The sequence below is a fragment of the Cynocephalus volans genome, chromosome 2, assembly GCF_027409185.1.
Source record: "Cynocephalus volans isolate mCynVol1 chromosome 2, mCynVol1.pri, whole genome shotgun sequence".
Lineage (NCBI taxonomy): Eukaryota > Metazoa > Chordata > Mammalia > Dermoptera > Cynocephalidae > Cynocephalus > Cynocephalus volans.
Genome location: NC_084461.1, coordinates 222,374,712 through 222,397,915, shown reverse-complemented (window position 1 = coordinate 222,397,915; position 23,204 = coordinate 222,374,712). Strand labels below are relative to the sequence as shown.

General features: G+C 40.9%; 1 protein-coding gene across 5 annotated transcripts in view; it reads right to left on the bottom strand.

The window, feature by feature from the left end:
• Positions 1–23,204, bottom strand: part of ZNF487 (zinc finger protein 487) — a 76,430-nt gene that overhangs the window by 27,955 nt on the left and 25,271 nt on the right. The window contains exons 1-6 of one of the 5 annotated variants that reach the window (XM_063085662.1): positions 21,371–21,391; positions 20,739–20,797; positions 20,015–20,245; positions 6,047–6,173; positions 5,675–5,770; positions 575–2,512 (exon numbers count right to left, since the gene is read on the bottom strand). In XM_063085662.1, coding sequence (XP_062941732.1) covers positions 810–2,512; positions 5,675–5,770; positions 6,047–6,173; positions 20,015–20,017 — 1,929 coding nt within the window. In that variant the 5' untranslated portion in view covers positions 20,018–20,245; positions 20,739–20,797; positions 21,371–21,391 and the 3' untranslated portion in view covers positions 575–809. Of the gene's footprint in view, positions 1–573; positions 2,513–5,003; positions 5,289–5,674; positions 5,771–6,046; positions 6,174–20,014; positions 20,246–20,738; positions 20,798–21,370; positions 21,590–23,204 lie in introns of those variants that run through there. The other 4 variants (XM_063085663.1, XR_010022605.1, XM_063085661.1 and 1 more) reach the window with 4 other exon arrangements.

Here is a 23,204-nt window from a genome sequence, read left to right as displayed (position 1 = left end):
CTGTTCTGAGGCTTGACTGTGGTGGTGGATATAAGAACCTACGTGTGATACATTACATAGAATTAAATGCACATATACTACATAAATGTATACAAATAAAATTGGGAAAATCTGAACATGATTGGTGGATTGCATAACTGTCATTATCCTGGCTGACACTGTACCATAGTTTTCCAAGGTGTTACCAAATGGGGAAACTGGGGATCTCTCTGTATTACTTCTTACAACTCCATATTACAATCCACAATTATCTAAATAAAAACTTCAATTAATATAAAGAATTATAAAGGTATTAAGTATGGTATACCTTATACATTTCATATTCATATTAAAAACTATAAAATAAAAACATCATAAAAGTTATTAAGCAAACATATATTTCCTACTATAATATTGAATTCCAATTGGGAAGCCTAACATGCAAGATTTTTCTTATATAGCACACTTATAAGTATCTTAAGGATGATTTATAAAGTACAAGTATCTTTTATATTGAAAAAGAAAAGTATCTTGAAAAAGAAAAACCCTTTTCATATTTTTAATATCAGTAATTATTCATTAATGCTTTTTAAATTCTACTATATTTTAAGATAAAATTTTAAATTCACAAGTCCCAAAATGATACAGTTCTATTCAGTACAAACTCACCAATATAGGGTGTAGTTTAAACTTTTGTTGACACTGTAACATCTTCAAAATATTAATAAGGTTTTCAAATATCAATTAGTTGATGTTCAATAAAAGTCACTTTTGGGCAAAAGACTTCTCATATTTATTGGGTCCCCCAACCTCACCCTGGGTTGTTTCTGCTATACAATGAGGGTGAAAGTTGCTGAGTCTTCAGGATGTTGACAGGGTTTTCCTGTGTGTTGTCTCTGATGTTTAGGGGAGTCAGAATTCTGGTGAAAGTTTTCATTATATGCATAAAGTTTCTCTCTAGTGTGTGTTCTCTGATGTGTTGTGAGAGATGACTTCTGGTAGAAGGTTTTCCCACATTCAGTACATTCATAGGGTTTCTCCCCCGTATGGGTTCTCTGATGTACTGTGAGGGATGACTTGTGGTAGAAAGTTTTCTCACACTCATTACACTCATAGGGTTTCTCTCCTGTGTGAGTTCTCTGATGTTCTCTAAGTTTTGACTTCACTGAGAAGGATTTTCCACATTCACTACATTCATAGGGTTTCTCTCCTGTATGAGTTCTCTGATGATTAATGAAGTTTGGCTTCTGGGAGAAGGTTTTCCTACATTCCTTACACTCATAGGGTTTCTCCCCAGTATGTATTCTCTGATGTACAGTGAGAGCTGACCTATCACTGAAGGTTTTCTGACATTCATTACATGCATAGGGTTTCTCCCCTGTGTGTGTTCTCTGATGCACACGAAAATTTGACTTCTCACAGAAATTTTTTCCACATTCACTACATTCATAGGGTTTCTCCCCTGTGTGTGTTCTCTGATGTACTGCAAGGCCTGACCTGTATCTGAAGGCTTTCCCACATTTAGTACATTCATAAGGTTTTTCCCCTCTGTGTATCCTATGATGTAGGATGAGAGAGGATTTATGGCTGAAGGTTTTCCCACATTCACTACATTCATAGAGTTTTTCTCCTATATCTGTTTTCTGACATACAGGGAGCTTTGGCTCATTGCAAAGTGCACTAGCATATTGATTAATTTTATAAGCTTTGTTTCCTATATGTGTTTCCTGATGCTGAGTGAAATTTGGCTTCTTGCAAAATACTTCCCAATCTCCATTACAGTCAAAGTTTTTCTCCCCTTTATAAGTTTGCTGAGTATGAATGAGGAGTGACTTCTTCCCAAAACCATTCTCCCTCTCATTACACCCATAGTATTCCTTCCCCCAGATAACTTTGTGGTGCTTATTTAGAGTTGGCTTCTCATCAACAGTCCTCCTCCCACAGTCATTACATTCACAGTGATTCTCCCTTGTGTGAGTTCTCTGATGGACAAGAAGGTTCGAATCATCAGAAAAGGTTTTCACATGTTCATTATATTCACAGTCCTTCTCCCATGAGCATGCTTTCTTATGGGTAATGAAGGCTGCCTCCTCCTGGAAAGCTTCCCCGCATTCATTACATTCAAAAAATTGCTTTAGAGTTTGAATATCCTGATGCTGATGTATGTCCTCATTTTGACCAATGGCTTTCCAATTTCTATTATATTGAAAAGGTTCCTCTCTGGAATGAGGATGCTCATGCCTCGTACAGAGGAGCAATTTCTCATGTGCACTGAACACATTGGGCTTCCTTAAACAAGAGTTTCTATTACTAATAATTAATTCTGAAATGTAATTCAAACTCATTCCATATGAATCACGGTTACCAGTTATTTTTCTTGATAGAACAGGGTTTGTACCCACATTAAATGTTTTTCCTAATACACCATTTCTCTCCTTAGTCAGTGTTTTTTTGTTGACAAAATCCACATTCCACAAATGCTGGTCTTGGTTTTCCTGGCTCTTCTCCATCAGGACATCAATATTCCAGAATTCTAGAAATGAGAATAATTTGCCATACCTTATAAATGTTAACACACTTCTCATGAAAAGATATAGTCACATGCCATATTACAGCCCAGTATTTCGGTGTGAAAGCAATCCCAAGGGTATACTTCTTCACTTCACAGGTTTTGAAAAAACAACTGACAGTATTGAAAAATGACTGGGACATGTGGCAACAAAACACATAATTTGGCATTTCAAAAATGTGATCTTCAAAAAAACGAATAGAAAATTTGAAATAAACACAAACAATAAATAAACAAAAGATGTTTGGATGACTGATCCTGGGATGAGGAACCTCACAGGGAAAAGGATCAGCCCAACAACTCAACAAATAGAAAGTAAAATTATAAGGAAAATCAACAGGTAATGGTGATGAGGAGAGATTTAAAGGATCACTTAGATTTGGAAAAATTAGGTCAGGATCTAGTTCTTATCTGAAGCAAGAGCCTCACTAATGTACATGCTTCCAATCCCATCCCCCTCTTTTCTATTCTACATACCACTACTAAATTTAATTACAGAAGGTACCAATTTCCACATGTTCAAAGGAAAGTCTGTTTAGCTCAGCTGGTTAGAGTGCAGCTTTATAATAGCAAGGTCATGGGTTTGGATCCCCGTACCAGCCAGCCACCAAAAAAAACTACAACATTGTCTGAGCATATTTGCATTCTAGCTCGGATTCATAATGCCCAAAGGAAGTACACGTTCAGGTTGTTCTTATAATAGGATCAGATGCACACCTTTATTCATCCAGGATAGAACTCATAGTCTGAGAGTTCACTTACACAATCAATTATAACATAATCATTAAGTCTACAGTGCTTCTACCTGTCTCTCTATCTTCATCTTCTGATTTGTCTAATAATTGTGAAACATATTTCTCCTGCCAATTGTCTACTCTTTGCAGTTAAGGGAAGAAAATAAAAATTCTGAATCTCAACAGTGCCTAATGAAAGCTAAAAAAAGAAAGAAACTACAAAAAAGAAAGAAATGCCAGTCCTCTACTCTATCTTCATCACAAATGATGCAATATTTCAATGAGAAAACTGATGGATGATATAACAGTAGCCATTTATGTCATTATTGCATTACCCTTCTAGGCAATTCCATCATTCCTCTATTATCTTACTATTTTAGTCTACTTTATCACAGTTGGACAAAATTGATGAGTAATGCTGAAATAACTGCTAAGGTGATAGAATAGCAAAACATTTCAAACTTAGGAAAAATATATCATTACAATCCTGTAATGTTTCACAGACTTATAAATGAGACTAATTCATCCATATGTGAACTACAAAATAGAATGAGTAGTATTCAATTAAAAAATAAGTAAAAAAAAAAAAAAAAGTAGATTTTTTTTGTTCATTCAAGTTAAAATTTTTTATAATTTATAAGAAATTATGAAAGACATGAACTATAAATCCTTGCAAATAGTGAGAAATTCTTCAAAAAGAAACTCAAAAATTAAAATTGGGTACACTGGAATCCTGATGGCATACCAAGGGTTATATTTTGTTTAATATTTGACTGTATATCATTGTTTCTTTTACATTCCAAGGTTTCCTGCTCATATTTCGTATGTGATTCTCAAGCACCATCTATCCAGATTTTTAAAAATCCAATATGACAATATCTGTCTTTTAATAAGAGGGTTTCATCCCTTTGAGTAAATTATAATTACCAAAATATGCGAACTGGTGTCCTCTTTTTCACTCACAGTTCCAACTTGTCCTAATTTTTACTTGCTTTCCCACTCTTTCACTGCTCCTTTTTGGTCTAATCCAATATATTTGATTTTTTTCTTTTCCATTTTCTTCCCTTCATAAGTTTAGAAGCTACACATATTATTACCTTTTAGCATTCATTCATTAACTTCTACCATTCACATTTAACTCAACAAATTTTCTTTTAAACAACTAAAAGACTTTAGAACACAATTCTGATCAAATGATAACTGACGTACGTGCTATCATTTTTCAATATTTTATTTTTGTAACATTTATTCTCAACAGAGCAAATACTACTACTATTTTATACAGACAATATTTGTTTATATTCATCTATATCTTTACTTGTTTCCTCTTGAAACTGCTTCTCCCACTTTCTCCCATCTCAGTTAATGGTATCACCACATAGCCAGTGCCTTAGGATAAAACCTTTGAGATAATGCTTGATTATTATCTTTTTCTTCTACCCATAATCCAATTTAACAGCAAATCCTGTTTTGGCTACAACTTCAAAATATATCAACAGTTCCACATGTCCTTCAACTTTCAGGACTTCCCAGCAGTATAAGCCATCACTGCCCACACTGACTACTGCTACCTGCCTTCCCTGACTTAATTCCTTCCCCCACCCCTCTGCCAGCATTCCCCTGTACAGCAGCCAGAGATAAACATGAATCAGAACATGTGCTCCTTTGCTCAAAACCCACCTATGACTCCATCTCAATTAGAATAAAATTATTGAGCTTACCATGACAAACAAGGCCAAACACAGCCTGGCCCAGCTCCCTCTCTCACAGCCTCTCTCAAGGAGCTCCCCCGCCAACCTCCTTCAAGCCTGGCTCACTGCTGTCCTGCACACACTAAAGACTTCAGTCTCAGGTTCACGGTACAGGGTACACCACCTGGCCAGAATATTCAGAATGCACTGCCGGACTTCATTCAAATTTGCATTCATTAAAATACTGACTTCAAAGAGGTCCTTTCCTGATCACACTTTCATAAACAGCACACAGCATCTCCTTCTCTTCGACCACTAGAACACAGAGTCGTTATATTGTCAGAGCTGTATCTTCTGCACGCAAACAAAACTGGCATATAGTAGATGTTAAATCAATACTTGGTGAATGAATACATAATATATGATGAAAAGAAGATAACTAAAATTGATACAGAAAGATAGTCAAATGTGTAAAATGAGATAGGATTGGATTTTTGGAAGAAAACAAATGCCATTTAGCTATTATCTGCCACTGTGATATATACATCTGAGACATGCAGGCCAATTATTCTCTCACTTTCAAAGTTCTGGTAACTCTAAAAAATGATTTCTGAAAAATTTCAAAGACGGCAATATGTGAACTACGTCACCGGGATCCATTTCTCCCTTGTTTACAGTTTCCTATATACTCTCTAACTCACCTGGATGTCGCTGGCTTGGGGGCTCTTCCTCTAACATGAGTGGCTCCTCTCCTTGCTCCAACCTGAAAATCACCTCCGGTTTGGTAATGCAATACCCTGTGAATGCAAATGACACAAGACATGGGCCAGGTAACCTGAGGTTCAGAATCTTTAAAGGAGGACAAAGGTGCACCTACACAAAAATAGGTCTACTGGAACATTTCACTGGAGAAAAGAAAGCAAATGTTCCTTATAGTGCCCAAAAGGGAACAATCAGCTTTGACTCCTGAAACTGAAGACTTTAAATCATGCGTTCTACAAAGAAACCACCTGTCATCAGCAGCTAAAAAGGAAATAAATGTAATTTAGAGTGACAAGTAACACAGTCCTTACCCACTGAGACGAGGTGGCTGTAGCTCTCCAGCATCACATCCCTGTACAGGGTCCTCTGAGAAGTGTCCGGGTACCACCACTGCTCCTGGGTGAAGTCCACAGCCACGTCCCCAAATGACACTGACCCCTAGAATAGCACATTTGTGTTCATCTACAGTAACCAGAGTGGATAGCATCCAACATGTTTGGGATCTAACACCTTGTCATGTTGATAGCTGAAGGCTACATAGGATGCCTATTATTAGTATTAGACATTGTGGGAAAGTGAGAAATCAGTGTATTTATTTCTTAATTCATACAAAAAGTATATAAGGTCCTGCCAGTGTGCCAGGAACGATTCCAATTTCTGAAGATATAAAGATGAATAAAATAATAATCCTGTTTTCAAGTATAATCAGGTCAGAGGCATATTTAAACATAAATACCCACACTAAGTATTACAGTAGTGATGCTAGAGTCTCTGAATAGTAGACAGGTAGTTGCAAACAGAAAAGTTCCATTTTTTATTATCAGGTTGAGCATGATTGAGGAGTAAAGCTTTAAGTCTTGATACATAAATCATGTGTTCTTTATAAATACGAGCCAGCTACACAAACAAAGGCACAGAGAGATAAAGAACACTTGGTAAGTTAATGGAACTATACGACAGGAGAATAGGGTTTCAGATGTATTAAGATAAAACCTCACAAGACATAATCAGGAGCAAGACTGTAAGTAATTAGGGACATATTCTTACAGGCTAGGGGTTCCAAAATATTTGATCATTTGCTCCTTAACTAAAATTGAGCACTCACCCAGCATAGCTATTTACACATTTATATGTATATATCATTCTTAGTTGGTTGGTTTTTTTAATATAAATATGCTAGTATTTCTTTCCTACACTCCAATACCTTTCCTTGGGCACTCCCCGAGACAGTGTTCTCAAAGTGTGGTCCCCAGGTCAATGCAAATTCTCAGGCCACACCCCAGACCTACTGTGATAGCAGCTTCCAAGATGATCCCCAGTGATGCTCACTTCCTAGTATTCACGCCTTTGTGCCTTCCCTTTCCATTTTAAATAAGGTCAACCTTTGTAACCAATAGAATGCTGCAGATATGACAGAGTGTGATTTCTGAGGCTAGTTCATAAGATACACTGGTGTTCCTTACTCCTTCTTGAATCACCATCTCCAGGAAAAGCTAGCTGCCATGTCAGCAGGATGCTCAAGCACCCTATGGCAAGATCCACATGGCCAGAAAATGAGGCCTCCTGCCAAACATTAGCACTAACTTGCCAGCCATGTGAGTGAGCCATCACAGAAGTCAATCCTCCAGCTCCAGCTAAGCCTACGGATGGCTACAGCCCCAGGACACCCAAGCTAGAACCACCCTGCTAACCCATTGGTAATATCTGACCAACAAAAACTACATGAGATAAAAATTTTAAAAATTAAAAAAAAATGACGTGAGATAATAAATGTCTGTTGTTGGCTTAAGCCACTAAGTTTGGGGGCAATTTCTTACACAGCATTAGTTAACTAATATATCTACATAAACACTGTAGGTGTGAGGCCCAGCAAACAATGCTTTAACAAGTCCTCCAAGTGACTCTGATAGACATTAAAGCCTGAAAAACAGTGATCTAGAGCAACAGATGGAAAACTTCTCTTTAAAGAGCTAGACAGTAAATAACTTAGACTTTGAAAACCATTCAGTCCCTGTTGCAACTACTCAGCTCTGCCACTGTAATGTGAAATCAGTCACAGATAATATGCAAACATATGGGCTTGTCTGTTTTCCAACAAAACTTTATTTACAAAAACAAGTGGCACCAGCCAGCTGCGAAAGAAAAAAAAAAAAAGTGGCAGGTCGGATTTGGCCTATGTGCCACAATTTGCTAATCCCTGATCTAGAAAAGAGGCAAGAAAAGTAACATATGGTAATATCAAAATCAAACTCATAAAATACATCCTAAATATAAGAGGGATTGCCTCTTAAATAACTTAATCTGCATTTCTAACAAGTTCCCAGATGATGCTCATGCTGCTGGTGGTCCAAAATCATGCTTTTAGCCCACCATTTGATCCACAATTTGTTGTTATTATTATTATTTTTAAATCAGACAGAACCCTTTACCATGATGTTACCAATACCACACAGCAACCAACTGAGCTAACCGGCCAGTCCTAGTCCACCATTTGAAATCACATATGCAAATGATACAGAGTCAACAAAGAGGTGGAATAAACACTAGAGTTACATGTTCAATTTCTCATTTCAGGTTTTGCACTCCAGATTAAGTTATTTAGGAGCAATGATGCAGAGTTGTGTTAACCGATACAGTAGCACCTAACTGCATGTGTTCCTGAGCACTGTAAATGTAGCTAGGCCAAGCTAAGGTGTGCTACAATTATAAAATATACACCAAATTTCAAACAGTGAAAACAAACAAAAAAAAGATGTGAAAGATTTTATTCATAGTGTTTTTAAATACTGATTTCAAATTGAAATTATGGTATTTTGGATACACTCAGTTAAATTAATACATTATTAAAATTAATTTCACCTGCTTCTTTTTCACTTTTTAAAAAAAAATTGGCTACTAGAAAACTTAAAATTACTTATGTGGCTTGCATTATATTTCCACTGGTCAGCAAATGGTGGATAATGGCTTAAGGGGAATACAGGGAAAAGACCAAGATGAAAATTGACCACCTAATTCAAGTGGTAATGAGTAGGTAGAACAGAGACTTGATCCAACAGAAAAAGCTCCAAGAAAATCAGGTCCTTGATTCATGGTACAGAAGGAAAGAAAGGGAGATTATCTCCCAGGGTATCTTTACAAGCATCCAGGTAAATCTAGGTGTCATTTGCAAAAAATGTGAGATGGAAATAAAGAGGTTAGGCAGAGGGTAAGAGTTAGAGAGGTTTTAACATGCTGTGCTTGAAGTTTCTATGAAACAGGCAGGAGAGTTCTCCAGAGAGCAGCTGGCCGTGTGGTTCTGGAGCTCAGGTGAGAAACCCATGATGAAAGTGAGGACTGGGGATTTGCCTGCATCTTCCTGGTTGCTGAAACCAGCAATCAGATGGCTCCCAAGGAAAGAGACTGAGCAGGACCCCACAGAGGAGCCTGGAGAAGAACAGGTCATGAAGAATGAGAAAAAATGTCTCTGAAAGAAAAAATAAAATCAGTAGCCTACACGAGACAAAAAGTTGTTCACTTACTGAGCATGAATGGGAAAGGTGTGTGGCCTATGTATGTGTTAAGACTCTAGAGAACAGTGGCCACTAAATGGATTTCTTAATCATCATACCTTGGTACAATTGGAATTGTTTTGCCAAAGACAAGGCAAATAGGATGAAATACCTTATGTTCAGTATTTCATGCTTTTACATAACCAGGACTCTTCAAGAGGAGGACTAGGGTCCAAATTAATGGTACAACAAGGCGGCTCCGCCAAACTATCTGATAAGCCACCTTGTTATCCCCTTTTGCCAGACAGTGGGAATAAAAGGGGATAATGAAATGGAAAATCAACAGTTGTTAGAGGCTTTGAATCCTGTGGGACCTGGTGTGGCTGCAGCAACACCCCTTCCTGAGCCACTGCCTAAGGCACCTCAGCCTCAAATGGTGGCCCCAGAGCTTCCTGATGAAGATGAGTTAATTAGGGCATCAGCCCCTCTCCTATATAATCAGGGCCCCAGGACAAGCTCTCCTCCAAGACCTGTTAGGGCACTCATTTCAGCCTGGGTGCATACCCAGCCATAGAAAAGAAATTTCCACTCTGCCAATTCCCAGTTGGTGGACTGAATGTGCACAGCCCACCTGCAGGATTTTACTGAGCATAGACACCTTTCCCTACCTCAGACTTATAAAACTGGAAACATTCAAGTCCTCCATATAGAGATGATCCTCAAAAAATGGCTGATTTCTTTGCCAGCGTTTTTAACACTCATTGACCCATGTGGGCAGATGTGCAGCCTTATAGAACATTTTATTAACTGCTAATGAGAAGTGACTTGTCACACACGAGGCAAATGATGAGGCTCACCGCCTCCATCAAGAGGATCCTGGAGGCTTCCAGTCAAGATGGCAGAACAGACAGCCCCAGCGTCACTCTCTCCCACAAATCAACCAATTTACAACTGTAAAAAAGCAACAACAGCCAAGCTGGGGCTGCCGGAGCTCAGGGGAAGAGGAGGAGAGACCTACATAGTTCACGAAGGCAGGAGAAGCCACGATGAGAGAAAGAAAGAACCGCTCTGACCATTTCAAGCCCCAGCCGCTTCAAGTCTGGAGCTGGTGAGCACACGGAGCAGGAGTTGGCAAAAGCCACAGCTGTGCCCTTTGGATGAAGTTCCCTGGGGGCTGCAAGGGAGAAGAGGGCGTTGGTGACCCCCAGGCCAGCAAGACAACTAATAGGGTTCCCATGGACCCATATCGGAGTAAGGAACCACAATAACTGAAAATAAGGAGCCACTCAGAGCCTGGTGAGTCATCACATGGGACCAGCCCACAGCCCATCCCATGGGAGGTGTTTGTAATGCAGGTGGTGCGAGAGACAGGCCCACCAGGGGAACATTGGGGCACAGCAAGGACAGCTACTCTGTCCCCCAATTAGCATAGGACCACTCAGAGATTGATCAGGAATATAGAACTGAAGGGGGTGCAGTTTGCTGAAAAGACTCAGGCCCAGACAAGAATTTCCACACAACCCAGGTGTACTGGACCTCATAGAACCCCGAAGTGCCTACAAGAAAAAAATTAAAACCTGAGCTGCACAAAAAGCCTTCCCCAGGGAATCAGCAGCAAAGCAGCAATTTAGCTCAACCACAGGGTTCAAGTGCTGGTTCCCACAGGAAGCTCCCCCATTTTAGAAGTAAGCAAAGGACAACAAATTAGTTCCAGTGCAGAGTTTAAGTGATGGGAACAGCAGCAGATAATCCAAAACAAAACTGAAAGATAAAACAAAAATCCCACACACCAGAGACAGTTTGATATTAACTACTAAAGGTTTCACATCACCAAAGAACACCTATAAAACCTAGAAGGATTAGAAGTCCCCTGGCTGCCAAGCCAGGGAGAGGGGAGGGTGAGGGGCCTCAGCCATGCCCCCCAACACCTGCAACCAGTCCCGAGGGTGTGGGTTCAAGGGACTCAGCCACACCCCACCAACACCCACAACCAGCCAGCAAGGACCACTGAGCCGCTGCAGGAAATGCCCCAGGCTCCCAAGCTGGGGTGGTAGGGGGTGAGTGAAGGCTTTAGCCACACTCTTCTGAATCTGCACCCAGCTCAGCAATGACCAAGCCACCGCTGGAAGCCCCCTAGTCTCCCATGCAGGAATGAGGGGGGTGCCACAGGCCTCAACCGTGCCCCTCCTCCTTCCTCCTTCTACCACCCTACTTCCTTCCCCTTACCCCCACCCCACCCCCCCAACTGCTCCACAACATCATAGAATGTAAAAAAAATTAATAAATAAATAAACTTAAAAAAATAATAAAATTTTCAAAATGAATAAAATAAAAATAATAATAACCATAATATATCATGACCCACTGGAATATGCTGTCTATGAAAGTAGTGGCTTTCTTTTGTTCACAGTGTACTTTCCACCTAAAACATAGTAGTTTCTCGATATATTTGTTTAAATGAATGAAAGACCAAGTAGAATTTATTCTAATAATGTAAGGCCAGTTCAACAACAGGAAACATTAACATGAGTCATTATATCAATGCAATAATTTCAGTAACAAGATGAAAATCACTAGTTAATGGGCAATTAGATACAAATTTTTAATTATATGTTACCAACAGCCATTTAGTAATGGAAATGGAAGAAGAAAGACATTTTGGAAGTAATGTCAAAAATAATAAATAAATAAAGGTTAGCCCAGTTTGTTAGAGTGTGGTGTTGATGACACCAAAGTCAAGGGTTCAGATCCCCTTACCAACCAGCCACCAAAAAATAAATAAATATATCATGCAAAAAAAATAAATAACTAGAAAAGTATATGATCCAGATCAGAAACCATTTAAAATGTTAGGGAAGAAATCATATATCTGGTATGGGACTATGTAACCAGAATACCTAAAGATCTCTCACAACTCAATAATAAAAAGCCAATTTCGGGGCTGGCCAGTGGCTCACCTGGGAGAGCACTGTGCTGATAACACCAAGGTCAAGGGTTCAGATCCCCAAACGGGCCAGCCACCAAAAAAATTTTTTTTAAATAATAATAGATAAATAAAAATGGGCAAAGGATTTTAGTAGACAATTCTTCAAAGAAGATACACAAATGGCCAACAAGCACATGAAAAGATGCTCCACATCATTACTCACCAGGAAAATGCAAATCAAAACCACAATGAGATACCATGCTGCACTCACAAGAATGGCTAGAATCGAAAAAATAGACAAGCCCAGGCAAGAATGAGGAGAAACTGACGCCCTCCTCCACAGCTGGTGAACATGTGAAAGTGCAGCCACACGGGAAACACTTTCACAGTTTCTCAAAATGATAAAAATAGAGTTACCATATGAGCCATTCTACTCATAGGAATATACACAAAAGAACTGAAAACATGTCTACAACAAAACCTTGTACACAAGTGCTCATAGCAGCATTGTTGATAATAGCTTTAAAAGAGTGGAAATAACTCAAATGTACTTCAACTGATGATTGGAAAACAAAGTGTGGCATATTTATGCAATGGAATATTATTTGACCATAAAGAGGAAAGATGTACTGGCACATGCTACAGCGTGGATGAACCTTGAACACAGTACGCTAAGCGAAAGAAGTTAGTCACACAAAAGCCAAATACTGTATGATTCGATTTATATCAAATGTCCAAAATAGGCAAGTCCATAGAGACAGAAAATAGGTTAATATTGCCAAGGGACAGGGGAGGAGAGAATGGAGAATGACTGCTAATGAGTAGAGGTTTCTTTTGCAGGCAATAAAGAACTTATGGAATTTGTATTGATCAATTCTGTAAAAATTCTGAAAATCACTGAAATGTATTTTTTTATTTTTTTTATTTTTTTTACTGGCAGGATCAACCAGGTATAAAATGTATACTTTAAAAGGGTAAGTCATACAGTATATGAGTTATATCTCAATAAAGCTATTATTTTTAAAAATGCTTTATAAAGACATAAAACAATGTTTCTGAGAGCTAAGACTTATCAAAATATTGAGTCATCAAAATTAACATAAAACCTTAAGACAATTTCATTTAGCAAACCAATTTTTTGGTGGTTGTTCTTAAATTGTTTTTTAAGAGCTGAGAGGAGGTCCACTCCACTGGATATGATCTTTTTAATTCAAAGGGGAAAAAAGGTATGTCCAAACAAAAACTATAAAGAGGACTTGCCTTGCTAGACATTATTATTTATTACAAAGCTCCTCTGATCAAAAGAAAGATATGCTAGTGGAAAGGAAAAAGTCTTACTATATGATAAGGTCACAATTTCAATATTATGAGGCAAAGGATGATCAACTTATTAAATGAGCTTGACACAACTATAAATGAGGTTATCTATTTGTCAAAAAAACAAACTAGACCTCACACTATATTAAAAATGTATTTGAGTAAATAAGTATTGTTACAGTAAAAAAAAAAAAAAAATAGATGAATCTATAAGATAACGTTTTACTTGGGAAAACAGGACTGTAATCCGGGGAACACACACAGACCAGGGTGGTCTCCAGTATGTCCAAAGAACAAAGACAAATCTGAGAGTTTTATTAGAGAGAGGAATGTTACATACTGTTTTGAAAGAAAAGCTCACTGGCACCAGCAAGTTGTTGGGAATTGGCAGGCTTTCATTTGGTGAGTGATGGGGTCAGGTTAAATTAGTCTTAGACTCAAGGAAGGTCATTTCGGAAGCTAGCAGGTAAAAACTAGTCTTAGGGTTACAGCAGGCTATTTCAACAGGGGGGGTTGTAGAAAATTCTTCTTGGAGCAGGTGCTGTATGCCCCAAGTGGTTTTTCTTCCTGGCTCCTTGATTCCAATTTTACTTTGGATATGACAGGAATGACCAATTTGTATAATCAACTTTCACCATATAAAACACAAAGCAGGGAAACATTCAATCAAACACATATTACGTATGTTATAAAAAGGCAGAAAACATTAGGTTAGATTTTTTAAAATGAGCCAGATGGGGCCGAGCCCGTGGCGCACTCGGGAGAGTGCGGCGCTGGGAGTGCGGCGACGCTCCCGCGGCGGGCTCGGATCCTATATATAGGAATGGCCGGTGCACTCACTGGCTGAGTGCCGGTCACGAAAAAAGACAAAAAAAAAAAAAAAGAGCCAGATGGCACTTAGAAAGGAGACATGTAAAACAAAACAGCACATAAAAGTTCATTCATTTAATAACTTCTTTTGTGCAGCTGGCCAGTATGGGGATCTGAACCCTTGACCTTAGTGTTACCAGCACCACACTCTAACAAACTGAGCTAACTGGCCAGCCCCATTTAATGACTTTTGAACACTCCCTATGCACCAGTCACTGTCCTAGGCACTCGGGAGACAACAGTGAAAAACAAAGACATTGCCCCCTACCCTGGCATACCTGCAGGAGGATGACATTGATTCAATAGTGGGGAAACAGACTATAAAAAATAAACATAGTAATAAAAAAACTGCAGAATATGTTGTTGGATGACAAGTGCTATGTGAAAAATATAAAGTGAACCAAAGCAAGGCAGTGGGAATTTGTATAAACCTCACTGAGCAGGGTCCTGACGAGAAGGGGGAGAAGTGAGCATCAAGGCTCCCTAGAGAAAGCACACTCCAGGAAGACAGCATGTTTGGCACAAGGACAAAGGTGGTATTTGTCTGGTATGTTTCTAGAACAGCAAGAAGGCAAGTAGGGCTCGAGCAGAGTGATCAAGAGGCTGAGGAGGAGGTGAAGTCAGAGAAGTAATGGGCCACATAACCCACTGTAAAAACTTGGATTGTACTCTGAGAAAAATGGAGAAATTGAGCAGAGGAGTGTCATAGAGTAACCTGACTCATACTATAAGGCACTCTGGATGCTACCCCAGGAGTCCAAGCCAAGGAGCAGCGAGACCTGCTATGCGACTGTTGCTGTAATCCAGGCAACAAGACATGGGATGAGAGAATCGGAAGAGGTCCAATTCTGTGGCTGTATCTTGGACATAGGGCCCAGAGGTTTTGCTGACAAATGAGATGTAGAGGAGGAGAAAAAAATGGTCAAAGATGATTCCAAGGGTCTGGTATCAAATAAGAAGGGGAAGGAAAGACTCCAAAAGGAGCAGGTTTGGAGAGAGGCCAGGAGTCTGGTGTTAGTCACGTTGAGCTTGAGTCTACTGAACACTCAAGTGGAGACACAGAGTAGACAGTCAGATATACATCTCAAATGCAGGAAGAAATCTGTGCTAGCAAGTTTATCAGGAATGATCAGGCCCCACAGAGTACTGATGAGAACCGACAACATCGCCAAGGGAGGGGCCTCAGAGGAAGAACCAAGACCAAGGACAGCACACAAACTTTGAGAAGTACAAAGGAAAGTAGAAACCAGCAAACAATGACAGAGATGGAAAGTTAAGAATTGTAGTGTCCTAGAAGCCAAATGAAGAAAATGAATCGAAGGAAAATGTTGTCAAATGTGGCTATGTCATGTAAGATGAAGAGGGAGGCTTCACCACTGGAGGTCACTGCTAACTAAACTTGACAATATATTAAGAGTAGGACAGGGTTAAGGCTTTTAGTTCCGACCAAGATGCTGATCTCTAGCTCCCTCCCTGTAGATTGACCTTGGAGATACAGAGATAGAAAGCAAAGCCAACTATGAAAAACCTTCAGTGTGACTGAGGTTATTTGAAGTGGTACATATGAACATGACTTTGCCCTAAAACACACACCACATGCCACCCACCTGAGGATGACAAATGATAAACTAGGAAGAAACAACTATAATTTGTATCGTGTTCTAAAGAATAATTTCCCTAACACAAAGAAATTAAAGCAATAATTAAAAAACTTTCCATGAAGAAAATCCAGACCCTAGATAAATTCACTGGTGGATTTTTTACTAGAGAATTAAGGAATAAATAATACCAATCTTACACAAACACTTCCAGAGAACAGACAAAGAAGAAACACTTAACAGGTTTTTTGAGGCCAGCATAAAATATAAAACCTGCCAAAGACATCATTGGAAAGGAAAGTAACAGTCGCTCTCAAGAACAAAGACACAAAACTCCTAAACAATTTATCATGAATTTATAAAGGATAGAATATCAATAAAAAATGTGACTTTTTCCCCTGGAAAAGAGTCTGGTTTCACATTTGAAAATCAAAACATTAATAGAATTACCTCAATCAATATGTTAATATCAATCAATCCATTCAAAGAATAAAAAAGAAAATCATGCAATCATCTCAATAATAATTAAATTCAATGCCCCATGGATGATAAAAATTCTCTGCAAACAAGGAACAGAATAAAACTTCCAAAGAATATCTATCAAAAAACTTATAGCAAACAGCATCATAAATGATAAAATACTGAAAGTTTTCCCTTGAGAATGGGAAGAAAACATGCATGTACGACTTCTACAGATTGAGCATCCCAAATTTGAAAATACTCATTGGAGCATATGAAGGTTAATTCTAGGTGTCAACTTGGTTATATGAAGGAATGCTGAGAAACCTGGTAAAGCTATCTTTTAAGTGTGTTCATGAGGGTGTTTCAGCAGAGATTAGTATGAGAGTCTGAGTGGACTGGGTGGGAAAGACCTACCCTCAACGTGGATGGGAACCATCCAATCCACTGGAGTTCCAGAGAGAACAAAAGACAGAGGAAAAAGGTGAAGCTCTCTCTCGATCTGCTGGAGCTGGGATACACTCTTCTCTCCTGTCCATGGACATCGGAGCTTAAGACTCTTCAGCTTTTGGGTTCCAGAACTTACACCAAGAATACCATCAGCTTCCCTAGTTTTGAGACCTTTGGACTTGGACTGGGACAAGCTATTGGCATCCAGTTTATAGACAGCCTATCGTGGGACTTTTATTCATAATCACATGAGCTAATTCCCCTAATAAATCTCTCTCATGTAATTATAACATATCCTATTGATTCTGTCTCTCTGGAGAACCCTGACTAATACAGAGCATTTCAGATTTCAGAATTTTTTATGTGCTAAACCTGTAATACAAATATTCCAAAATCAGAAAAAATACCAAATCAAAAACATTTCTTGTCCTAGTATTTCAGATAAGAAATACTCAACCTGTACTTAGTGGAACATTAACCTCCTAGCGACTGCGACAAAGAAAAAAAGAAAGAAAAGTTTAAGGACTAAGAAGGAAGAAATTTCCATAAACATAGTTCTGTAGATAAAAAATCTAAAATAATCTACATATAAAATATTATAGTTAATAAATGGTGAGGTCAATGGATACGAGTTCAATATACAATAGCCAACTATATTTCTACATACTAGCAACACCCAAATGGAGAAAAATTGTCAAATACCCAGAGATAAATCTAACAAAAGAAGTATAAGACATCCAAACAGAAAATTATCCAACATTGCTGAGAAAAGTTAAACAACACCTAAGTAAATTGAGAGAAATGCCATGTTTGTGAGCTGAAAAAGTTAGTATTAATATCACCATTCTCCAAAATCAATCTATAGATTCAATGCATTAGCAAATTCCAGCAGATTGGGGATAGGCGCAGGGAAGGGGGTTGACAGGATGATTATAAAATTCATACAGAATATAAAGGACTTAAGGTAGCCAAGGCAATCTAGAAGGACAAGGGTAGAGAACTTACACCCAAAGATATAACTACGTTTTATAAAGCTACAATAATAGGTACAGAGTTGGTATTGGCACAAGGCTTGACAAAGAAACAACTGCAACAGAACTGAGAATCCCAAAAGACATATTCACATTCAAGGCATCTTCAAAAGTTCATGGAATGATTTGGATTAACTTTTAATTCAATTTTGCTACAAACTTTTTGAAACATCCTCATATTTGGTCACCTTAGTTTCAACAAAGAGACTGCAATTTAGTTGGAAAAGAAAGGTCTTTTCAATAAATGGTACTGAGGGAACTGGACAGCTCATATCAAAAAGTATATGTGTGTGTATGTCTGTATAAAATAATTTGAGATGAATTATGGACTGAAATGTGAAATCTAAAACAATTCAAGCTTTTTGAAGGACACATAGGGAATTCCTTTATGACTCTGAGATAAGCAAAGATAAACACAGAGAACACTAACTATAAAAGAAAATGTTGATAAATTGGACTTCATTAAATTCAGAAGAAGCCTCAGAATCACAAAGATATTTGCAGTACATATATCTGAAAAAGGTCTCATACATAAAACAGAAAGAATTCCTACAAGATAATATGGCAGAGGCAAACTTACTTTTTATTTTACTGAGCAAGACTGAACGATGCACTTCAAAAAAAAGATACTAAAATGGTCAGGAAAATGAAAAGATGCTCAACATTGTCAGTCAATAGAGAAACGCAAATCAAAACCACAGCGAGGGAGTTCAGTTAGCTTGATTAGCTCATCTGCTTGCAGTGCAGTGTTACAACATCATGGTCAGGGACTGGGATGCCTTACCGGACAGCCACCAAAGAAAAAACAACACACACATATACAATGAGACACCACAACACTCACCCACATAATACTAAAAAAGCAAAACAAAATACAACATCAATAACAATACAAGTGATGACCGGGCTGTGGTGGAACAGGACCTCACACACCTGGCTGCCGGAGTGTCAAGGGGTACAACTACTTTGCAAAACTGTTTGGCAGGATCTATCAAATCTATACACACTCACGTGCTATGCCCCATTCATTCCACTCCCGGATTTCTACCCCTCAGAAATCAATTGTGCACATACACCAAAAGGCATGTACAAAAGCCAGAATTAGAAACAGCCCAAATGTGCACACAGAGCAGAAATGGTAAACTGTCACATATTTCATGCGATGGGAAAAAAAGCAAATTACCGCTACATGCAACAGCATGGGTGATCTCACAGACATAATGTTGAGTAAATGAAGTCAGGCACAAAAGAATACACATTGCATGATTCTATGTACATGAAGTTTAAAATCAGACAAAACTAATATATGACAATAGAAATCAAAATAATGGTTACCCCTGGTTAGAGTGGACAAGTATAGGCTTGGAGAGAACACAAGACAGTCTCTAGCAGTTAAAAAAATGCCCCTATCTTGATCACAGTGATAGCTATTCAGGTACGTAGCATATAAAAATTCATCAAGCAGTGCACTTAGGATTTGTGCTCTTTACCTCAACTGCAAAGGCAGACAGAAATATTAACAATTCGAAAGTCCCAACACTTAAAGGACAGCAGTGACGAGCTGGATGATGATAATATTCCATGGGAGGGCTGTAAATAACAACTCTCCTTTGGGACCTGTGGAGTTTGAGGGGCCTTTGGAAAAGATGTCAAGCAGAGGGCTGGCGATTAGGGTCTAAGGTAAGGGAAAGGTACGGGCTGGAGCAAAAGGGACAAGCACCCCAGCAAATAGTGCATCCACAGAAAGGAGAGGAGAGGTGCAACCCCAGAGAGGAGAGGAGAGCCAGCAAGAGCACGAGAGTGAGGACAATAAGAGAGCAAGAATGGACACCCGGGAAACAGCGATGACGGCAGGCAGGAAGACGACGGCGACTCTGTGGAGAAGATAGAACAGAAATCATCACCGAGGGAGGAACAGACCAGAAGCCAACCCAGAAGACATTCTAGGAGAGACTGGACATTGTCAGCTGGATAGAATGCTCACGGAAGGCAAGCACTAAAGATCCACGGCATTTGCCATAATAAGATCACTGGAGTCCCTGACCAGACAGATCCAGCAAGTGATGTGGTAGGAAATGTGAAAGGGAAATGGGGAGACATTTGCCAGAAAATACAACTTTAACCTATCAGCCGTACGTACCATTTATACACAATCTTTAAGGACACTATCTGAGCGTGATACAGTCTATTCTTTCTTACAGATATCCCAGGTTTGACGCCTGGATCAAGCGGGACCATCAGAAAGGGGTCTAGGGGACCAGGCTGTTTCGGTCTCCTTTGGCACAAATGGTCTGCTTCCCCTGACGAGCGCTTACACGCAGCAGGCCGCACTGATTTCCGGGAGTCGCGGAAGGACGACTTACTATGGCACCTACAGGAAGATCAGGAAGATCAGAGTTTTAGACTCGGTTGCTAAGAACTCTTAATGTCTCATGAGGAATTCTTTTTTTTTTTTTTTTTTTTTTAAAGATGACCGGTAAGGGGATCTTAACCCTTGACTTGGTGTTGTCAGCACCACGCTCACCCAGCGAGCCAACCGGCCATCCCTATATGGGATCCGAACCCGCGCGGCCTTGGTGTTATCAGCACCGCACTCTCCCGAGTGAGCCACGGGCCGGCCCCTCATGAGGAATTCTTGATGGTTTCTTTCACAGGCCAGTGCACATCACATAACAGAGAACATCTGAATTTTTGCTATGACCATCAGAAAGATCAGACAAATTTACTGAAAGATCACAGAACCTACCTATTTCTCGATGTGCTCTTGTATATTTTCCCCGAGCTTGATTTTCATCTATTTCTACATTTCCATTCCAACCTAACACATTATAAACAGAGTAGGAAATAAAAAGTAAACAATTCACCTGAGATCGGCTTATTTTCTGCTGCTCTAGGAAATCTGTAGAGAACCAGGGAGGTGGAGCTGGGGGAGAAGAAAGAAAGAAAGGATCACAAGAGACCTGACCTGCCTTGGACCTCCTGCCTATGAACTTCTACAGGACAGGTGCATAAAATGTCCTCCTGTAGGAGACTGTCCTTTGGCTCTTAACTACCTTGGCAGTGGTTTCTCAGGTTTTCGATAGAAACCGGTTTTGACTTAACTACGTCCGAAAATCCAACTACTGGCCAGAGCACTGATGAATAGGGCGACCAGGACATTCACCCTCTGGAGCTCAGTGGTTTTCATCTGTCATGTTAGGCACAAACAGGCAATCCAGGAAGCTCCTTCCTGCCCTTCTTTCTGAGTTTGCACATGGGATGCAAGAAGCGCCCCCATCTCTCAAGACCACCCGCGCGGTAAGGGGCATGGTCTGAGCGCAACTTGGGATCCGGACACAGTGCAGACCGGTCAACGGAGTCCCCAGCTGTTAGCGGGCTCGAGATACAATCTGTCTCAGCGGTGGGGGCATTTCTCTGCCCCAGACTAGACTCTCAAACCCTCCACTGAACTGACACTTCCGGGGCAGAGCCGGCCCTCGCCTCGGCCCCAGCTCACCTCGCTCCCCTGAAGCTTGGCGCAGGCTGGCCGCTGTCCCAGTCGGGGCGGCCGGCTCAGCGCAAGGATCCCGCGGGGGCCCTCGGGCCGGCGCCCCGGCTCGGACGCTCCGCGGAGAGGTCCCCGTTGACGCGGGCCGTCCTGCGGGTGGGATTCCTCTCTGCCTCACCACAGCGGCTCCGTCCTTAGGAGCCAGGATCGGGGCCCAGGGGACAAGATCATGTAGTTACCATGGAGACCTTGGAACTCCCTGCGCCTCACAATCTGGGGCTGGCCCCTCCAGAAACCCCAGTCAGGACAACTGAGGACACCCAGGCTGGACGGTCGCGAAGTGGGACCGAGAGCCATGAAGAGACACCACAGCTGTGACCGCCAAGTGCCCCAGGACACAAAGGGGGTCCACGTCGCGCTTGGCAACGCCGGGCGTGGGCGACACCGGCCCTGCGCAGGAGGCAGAGTGGCGTGGCCCGTGGCCCCCGGGAGTTCACCGCAGACCCGCCCCGCCTCCGCGCCTCGGCTCCCTCCAGGCCCGCCGCGCGCGGACCTGGGCCGCGCATGCGCGAGGGCGACCGCCCGACCCAGGCTCCCGCGCGGCGCGGACCCGCACCGGCCCCGACCAGCGGGGGCCCTTCCCGTCAGGCGCCGCGGCGGTAGTCTCGCCCCCCGAGCGGGCGGGGGTCCGGGCGGCGTCCGCCGGCCCGCAAGGGTGCGTCAGGCGCTTCTCTGCGAGCGCAGAAGCGCACGCGCGCCGGGCACGCGGAGGACGCCAGCCACGCAGCCCTCGCAGAGGAGGACACCCGGGAACGACAGGGCTGCTCCCCCCAAATCAGAGACTCTCGGTGCTGGCGGTCTTGATCGTACTAGTGACGGTGACAGGAACAGGCGACAGGGCTAGCTCCTGGAGGTGAATGAAAGTTCACACGAACCGAAAAAGGAGCGACCGTGCCCCGCGGCCTCACCTCCCTTTCTGACAGACCCTTGCAGGAGCGGGGGTGAAGCGGCGGAACTGCGATCGCGAGTTTTCACGGGACACTCCGAACGGTCTCCCTGTCAATGTGTGTGCCAGCTCTTTCTTTCTCACTGAAAATTTCCAAGAAATAGAAACCAAGAATTCAGTGAGCAGGCAGTTACGCCCCGCCCCGAGCCAGCAACGGTTCATATTTTGCCATGATTGCTTTATCCGTATGTATTTATTTGTGCTAAACCGTTTGAAAGTAAATTACAGACGTGACCACGCTTCAGCCCTAAATATGTCGTCGTGTATCGTCCAAAAACACACTCCTACCTGATCACGACACCGCTGTCACACTTATAAAACTTGACAGTAATTCCGTACAAGCCATCTAAGATCAAGCCCATATTCAAATCTCCCCACTTCTCCCAAGAACGTCTAATATGGAGGTTTTGTTAAGATGTTTGAATCCGTATATCTTTTTAACCAGGATGCAACAAAACCCACCTACTACAGTACACCGCAGTGATGTGAGGAATGTCTAAGTGAAGACTTGGCAAGATTCACTCCCTACATAATCCAGGACTACTTCTCCCATTGGAATAAATGTAGACAGAAGGTGTTCTTAGCGTAAGTCTACAAACCGGTTAGAGAAATCTTGTTTTAATTCTGCTTTGTATTTTCTCAGCATGTCACTGACTATTCTCTACCAATGTGATTGCACAGTGCATCAAAATAAAATTTTATTAAAAACCAAAATTGTATTCCAGAGTTACTGATTTTCAGGCATCTTTTACAACACAAGCATCAACACCATGCTAGATGAAGACTTGGGTTACATAGTCAAAAAAAAAGACTGACTTTTAACAATGCTGAATATTA